The sequence below is a fragment of the Colobus angolensis genome, unplaced genomic scaffold, assembly GCF_000951035.1.
Source record: "Colobus angolensis palliatus isolate OR3802 unplaced genomic scaffold, Cang.pa_1.0 Scaffold150, whole genome shotgun sequence".
Taxonomy (NCBI): domain Eukaryota; kingdom Metazoa; phylum Chordata; class Mammalia; order Primates; family Cercopithecidae; genus Colobus; species Colobus angolensis.
The window spans coordinates 3,717,000-3,723,898 of NW_012114600.1; the positions used below are offsets into that span (position 1 = coordinate 3,717,000).

Consider the following 6,899-nt stretch of genomic DNA (forward strand, 5'->3'; position numbering starts at 1 on the left):
GGGGGGGGGGGAGGGGGGGAGGGATTGCATTGGGAGTTATACCTGATATAAATGAGTTATACCTGATATAAATGAATTGATGGGTGCTGACGAGTTGATGGGTGCAGCACACCAACATGGCTCAAGTATACATATGTAACAAACCTGCACACTATGCACATGTACCCTAGAACGTAAAGTATAATAATAAAAAAAAAAAAAAATTAAAAAAAATTAAAAAAAAAAATTGGCTGGGTGTGGGAGCACACATCTGTAGTCCCAACTACTTGGGAGGCTGAAGTGAGAGGATCACTAGAACCTAGGAGGTTGAGGCTGCAGTAAGCCGTAATTCCACCACTGCACTTCAGCCTGGGTGACCAAGTGAGGCCTTGTCTCTAAAATATACATATATTATACATGATACTAATAAATTATATATATAATACTCAAGGCAAAAATAAATATAAACTAGAAGGAATATGAATCTTGTTTACAAAATTTGATTAATCATTCTATACAAAGCTATGTCTTTTAGATATTAAAGTGAAAAGAACATGAGCTTTGGGCATTTCTTGCCATCCCTCCTTCAGGGATATATCGGACCCCATCATGACCATAAGCAGCTCTTTTCTATCGGCAACTCTACTAAAGAGTCAGCCCCACTCAACATATGTTCTGGGAACTCCCAATCCTTTTCCTGCCTCTTAGGGATTCTTCACAAGAATAATTTTCTCTGGCTCTTAGGAGAATATTATTTTCTAAACATTAGGCATATTCTACAGTCCTATGCCTTATTTTCACAGTGCTATGAAGTTAAATTTCCATATATGAAACACATATGAAAAACAAATTGAGGAAAAAGCCCCCGGCTTCTCCAACCACCCACACCTATCTCTTACTCTATCTTAAAATTTATTGGGAATAGACAGGTAGATTAGTAAATGTCAAAAAATGTAAGACTATAGTATATACTGTATGACATGATTCATTTAATGCATTAGGTATCATGCTAATTCATAAACACAGATGGCAAGAAAATCATTTCTTGTAGTCATTTCAAAAATCAATTCAAAAGTTTTACACAATGGAAGAAGTTTTTACAAACTTTCTGGTATAAGTAGAGGTTAATGTGAAAAACTTGTGTTGTTACATAAGAGAGCTAAACAAGATAGGTGTATTAAATAATATTCTACTTCATTTCCACAATTATAGCAGAATGACTATTTTTACTATGTATATGAAACTTACCACACCAAAGCTGTAAATGTCAGATTTGGGTGTTATTTCTCCTCGCAAAGCTTCAGGTGCCATATAAGCTGTTGTTCCCACAATTCTGCTAGTCATGACTGTCTGGGCAAACTTCTCAGAAGCCCGTGCAAGGCCAAAGTCAGATATTTTAGCAGAAAAAGCTTCATCTAGTAAGATATTTGCACTGAAAAAAATGTAAAGTTTGAAGAAAAAAAATGTTTTCCCCACCCCAAAAAAGTCAAACAGTTCCTTAGCTAAATGTATGTATGCATGTATATATGTATATGCATACATGTCTATGTACATACATATTTACAGAGTATAACATTTTATAGTATGCATCATAAAAGCCTAAAATTTCTATTAATAAACCTAGAACTCAGATTATACCTAAAGAGAAGCACTGTCCTCTTTTTTTATGTATCTTAAGGAAAAAATTTAGGAGAATAAAAAATGAAATAAAACTGTCCACATTAGTAAGAGATACTTTCATTATTCCACAAATAATTTATTATAGGGTAAATTACTACAAAGTTTTCCAAGGCACCTTTAATAATTCCTTTCTTAATATGTATCAATTCATTTAAAAAAAAATTTCCAACCAAAGTATCTCAATTATGCATTTCTTTATTCTTTTGTTCTGTACTATCTGGCTTTTGAAGAGAAAAAAATATGGCCAAAATATCTCAATTAATTCATTATATGCTTTCATACTTTCATTCAACACAATCTTATTGAGAACTCCCTATGTTGTACAGTATTTAAGCTCACTGCTGGGCATGGGGGAGTCTTAAAATCTTGTCTGTGACAAAGGCATAAATAATTTTTTATAACAATGGTAATATTAGGTACAAAATGCTGAGAGAACAACCATGTGCCTGTAAAAAGCAGGAAAAATTTCAAACAGAGGGTGAAAAGTGTGCTTAGTATTGAAGGATTATTAGAAGTTGATAGTTATATGAGGGAAAGAAAGGCACTCCAGGCAAATGGAGTAACAGGTACAGAGTGACGAAAATACGATATGGTGTACATGGTCAACTTCAAGGAATGAGTGTCCTAGAAACATGGAGATTATTTGAATTTTATCTTGTGAGCAACAGGCTACCAGCTAAAGTTTTCACAGTAGGAAATTGATGTTATTAGACTTAACTTTTAGGACCATGACCTGGTAGCATTGTAGTGAATAGATGAGGACTGATAGGCTGGATTTAGGTTGACTACAAAGGTTTGTAACAAAGCAAATGAGAGATAATGAGGGTCTAAATGGTCATAACATGGGATAAATGGGAAGTGAAAATTTTGAGGCTCACTCAACAGAATTTTGTAATTAGCATGATACAGAGAATGAGAACGTCTTCAGCTTGAGAGAGAGAATGAATAGTGACTTCACTGGATCAGAAAGGAAATGTGGAAAGACTTTAGGTTGGAAAGAGCTGATGAGTTTGATTTCTGATGTGCTGACTTAAAGATTACTGTGGGATACCCAGATGCAGTGTTTTTGGTACGGGGATACTAAAAATCCAGGACTGGAAGCTTGTAATACAGATTCGAAAAACACTCACATATAAGTAGCAGTTAAAATCAACATAATATCACTCAGCAAAAACACACAGAGAGAAGCCGGGCGGGTGGCTCACACCTATAATTCCAGCACTTTGGGAGGCCAAGGTGGGCAGATCACCTGAGGTCAGGAGTTCGAGACCAACCTGATCAACACGGAGAAATCCCATCTCTACTAAAAATACAAAATTAGCAGAGCGTGGTAATCCAAGCATGCCTGTAATCCAAGCTATTCAGGAGGCTGAGGCTCGAGAATCTCTTGAACCCAGGAGGCGAAGGCTGCAGTGAGCCAAGACCATGCCACTGCACTCCAGCCTGGGTAACAAGAGTGAAACTCCGTCTCAAAGAAAAAAAAAAAAGAACATACATGGAGAAAAGAGACAATGATAAGAACATGAGAAAGTACCAACAATACATGAAGGATAGGAGATGGTGTTTCTTTTCTCATCTAGGGTCAGTTCCTTTGCTCAAGCTGCTTACATTCTCAGGAACCCTACTGAACACATTATCTCATTTCTCTCTTCCACAGTATCCTCTCTCTCTTAATCTGGATCTTTCCTATAGGCAGATAAGCACAGTTTAGTCTCTGCTCTCTTAAAAAAAAATAAAAAAAGTTTCCTGAATGACATATCTATTTCTAGCTGTCCCCTTAGTAAAATGTCTTAAAAGATTTGTCTGTACTCCTATCTCAGTTCTCTAGCTCTCACTCTCTCAACTACAATGTGATTTCTAAACCAATTACTACATGGAAATGGGTTTCCATAAAGTCACCAAAGACAATGGTGATGCTAATCCAATGATTAAAGCACTTGACTCTTTTTGACTACTCCCTCTTGGGAAACACTTTCTTTCCTCATTTTCAGGGACTCCACACTCTGCAGGTTTTCACCTTACCTTTCTCTGTATGTGTACTTCCTTAGATTCCTTTTTGTGATCATCTCTTCTATTTGGCCATTAAGTCTTAGGGTTCCTCAAGACTTAATCTTGTGACCTTTTCTTAATCTACATCTCCCCTCAAGTGAATACAGTCACTTCAATTATCACCTGTATGCAAGTAATATACACATTTATATCTTCAGCTCAGACCATCAGCTCCAAATCTGTATATCACACTAACATCTCTACTACTATATCTTAAAAGAACCTTAATTACAACATGTACAAAGGAGAACTCACATTTTCTAATCATCTCTCTAACCCCAACCTAACCAGGTCTTTTTTTGGTCCTTTCTACATAAGTGAATCATACCATAATCATTCCAGAATGCAAGTCTGGATGCCATTATTCCGGGAGTCATTCATGATACTTCCCTCTTCCTGAACCCCTGCATAGCCAAGGTATCAACAAGCTTTGCCATTTTAATCTTTCTAATCTGCTTACCTCTATTCATATGAACTGCCACCTATGACAGCCTACTAACTGCTTCTTCTTATAAACTGTTCTCTACACTAGAGTCAAAATCATCTTTGCAAAACTTAAATATGATGCCACATTCCTACTTAAAAATTTCAACGGCATCTCATTACACTTGAGATAAAACTAAAAGCCTTACCTTGGCCCATTAGGTCCTATAGGACTTAGCTTCCTACACTTCTCTGTAGTTTTATCTTCAATCCACCACCCCATAACTTTCTGCATCTCAGTCATACTGCATTTATTCATTGTTTTTTTTCAGACAGAGTCTTGCTTTATTACCCAGGTTGGAGAGCAGTGGCACGATCATAGCTCACTTCAACCTTGAACTCCTGGGCTCAAGCATCCTCCCTCCTCAGCCACCCCAGCATCTGGAAGTGTAGGCATGCATTACCAGGTTTGACTAATTTTTTTGTAGAGATGAGGTCTTGCTATGTTGTCCAGGGAACATAATCAGGTCTGCAACTCCTGGCCTCAAATGATCCTACTGTCTTGGCTCCCAAAGCATATTTCATTTCTTGTAACTCATCATGCTCCCATATTTTCTCTCACCACTGGTCTTACAAATGCAGTTCCTTCTGCCTAGAATGTTCTTTTCCCCATCATCTATTCTACAGTTACCCTCAAATTGTGCCTACTTATTTCCTGCCCATTCTTTGAATCTCTGCTTAAATATCACTTTCTTGGAAAACCTTCTTTATATTAATCCTATATACTATTTGATTGATGTTGAGCTCTATATATTAATATGTTACTTATAGTAGGTCAATATTTAACTAGATAAATACACAAGAAAGAAAGAGAACTGAAACGTACTCATGAAGGATGAAGGTGATTCAGAAAAGAATGGTGATCCATAAACTAAGAAAACAACTAATTTCCATAAGGCAAAAGGGTCAAGAAGAACAGAATAAACTACTGTTAAAACAACTAAAAAAGGTCAAGTAGGATGAGTACTGGAAGTAGGTCACTGGGCTTGGAATAAAGGAGATTACAGATGTCCTTATTAAGAAGAGCTTTCATGGAGTGATGGGAAAAAGTCCAGGTGCTCTAGGTTAAGACATGCATGTGAATAGTGAATAGAGTGACAACAAATTATTCTTTAAAGACAGCTTTCCAAAAGTTTTTAAACAGTAGCATTTACCTTTTAATATCTCTATGAATATGATGATTTTCATGGAGAAAATTGATGCCATTAGCTGCACCCTGAGCAATCTTGCATCTCATGTGCCAAGAAAGTGGTGGAGTACCATCCTTGTAAAGAAACAAACCAAATTAAAAACTAGAAAGAATAATAAAAAATCTACAGAGACTATATAACACAGAATATTTTTCTAGGCAACAACTGAAGATGATGCTATATCACTAATAATTTAGGACTACATTTTTAAGTTATTAAAAATAATCTCCAAATAAGCTCAAATGGGTGTTTACATTTCTTATTTGAAGATAAAAACATATAAAAGCATCTTCCTAGTATAGTCTTGACTGAATTTTTTATTTAGGATTACCACCTAATAAAATGGCAACCCAGTTGTTGACATATCAACTGTATAATTCTCATAGAGCAGGAAAAATATGAAAGCGAATTTGGTTTAAATAATCCAGTAACAAAATGAATATTAATACTCCAGCATATAAACAAAAAGCCAAACAATCTGATGAACAAATAGCTTACCAAGCAAGAGAGTCTGTCTAGTAATGAACCATTAGGCATGTAAACATACACTAAGCAGAGGTCATCTCCATCACTTGAGAAACCAAGTAGTTCTACTAAGTTTTCATGTTGACACCTGTGACAAATAATTTTTCATGCAAAATCATTATAATAAATACTTATATAGTCAGTTGTAGGTTGGAAGTTATTCAGAGTTTTAATAGAAAAAAAGAGAAAAAATAGTATGTTATATATCATTTCTAACATGATGTTTATGTTTATATAAGTCTATTGTAACTATTTATAATTTTCTGCAAATAGTTCTTAATATTAATCAACATTAGAAGTAAAATCTGGGTCCCGGAGCAGGACGGCCGAATAGGAACAGCTCCAGTCTCCAGCTCCCAGCACAGGCGACACAGAAGACAGGTGATTTCTGCATTTTCAACTGAGGTATCGGGTTCATCTCACTGGGGAGTGCCAGACAATAGGTGCTGGTCAGCTGGTGCAGCCCGACCAGCCAGAGCTGAAGCAGGGCAAGGCATCGCTTCATCTGGGAAGTGCAAGGGGGAAGGGAATCCCTTTTCCTAGCCAGGGGAACTGAGGCACACAACATCGGGTAACTCCCATCCTAATACTGTGCTTTACCAAGGGTCTTAGCAAATGGCACACCAGGACATTATATCCCACGTCTGGCTGGGTGAGTCCCATGCCCATGGAGCCTCCCTCATTGCTAGCACAGCAGTCTGAGATCTAATTGCAGAGGTTCGGGGAGGGGCGCCCACCATTGCTGAGGCTTAAGTAGGTAAACAAAGTCACTGGGAAGCTCGAACTGGGTGGAACCCACAGCAGCTCAAGGAGGCCTGCCTGTCTCTGTAGACTCCACCTCTGGGGACAGGGCACAGCTAAACAAAAAGTAGCAGAAAGCTCTGCAGATACAAATGACCCTGTCTGACAGCTTTGAAGAGAGCAGTGGATCTCCCAACATGGAGGTTGAGATCTGAGAATGGACAGACTGCCTGCTCAAGTGGGTCCCCGACC

General features: G+C 37.4%; 1 protein-coding gene across 1 annotated transcript in view; it reads right to left on the minus strand.

Annotated features, from left to right (window-relative positions):
- The window catches only part of IRAK4 (interleukin-1 receptor-associated kinase 4), a 40,043-nt gene that overhangs the window by 5,671 nt on the left and 27,473 nt on the right, over positions 1-6,899 (minus strand). Inside the window, exons 7-9 of the mRNA XM_011936112.1 lie at positions 5,880-5,994; positions 5,346-5,455; positions 1,228-1,411 (exon numbers count right to left, since the gene is read on the minus strand). Of these exons, the coding sequence (XP_011791502.1) occupies positions 1,228-1,411; positions 5,346-5,455; positions 5,880-5,994 (409 nt within the window). The remainder of the gene's footprint in view (positions 1-1,227; positions 1,412-5,345; positions 5,456-5,879; positions 5,995-6,899) is intronic.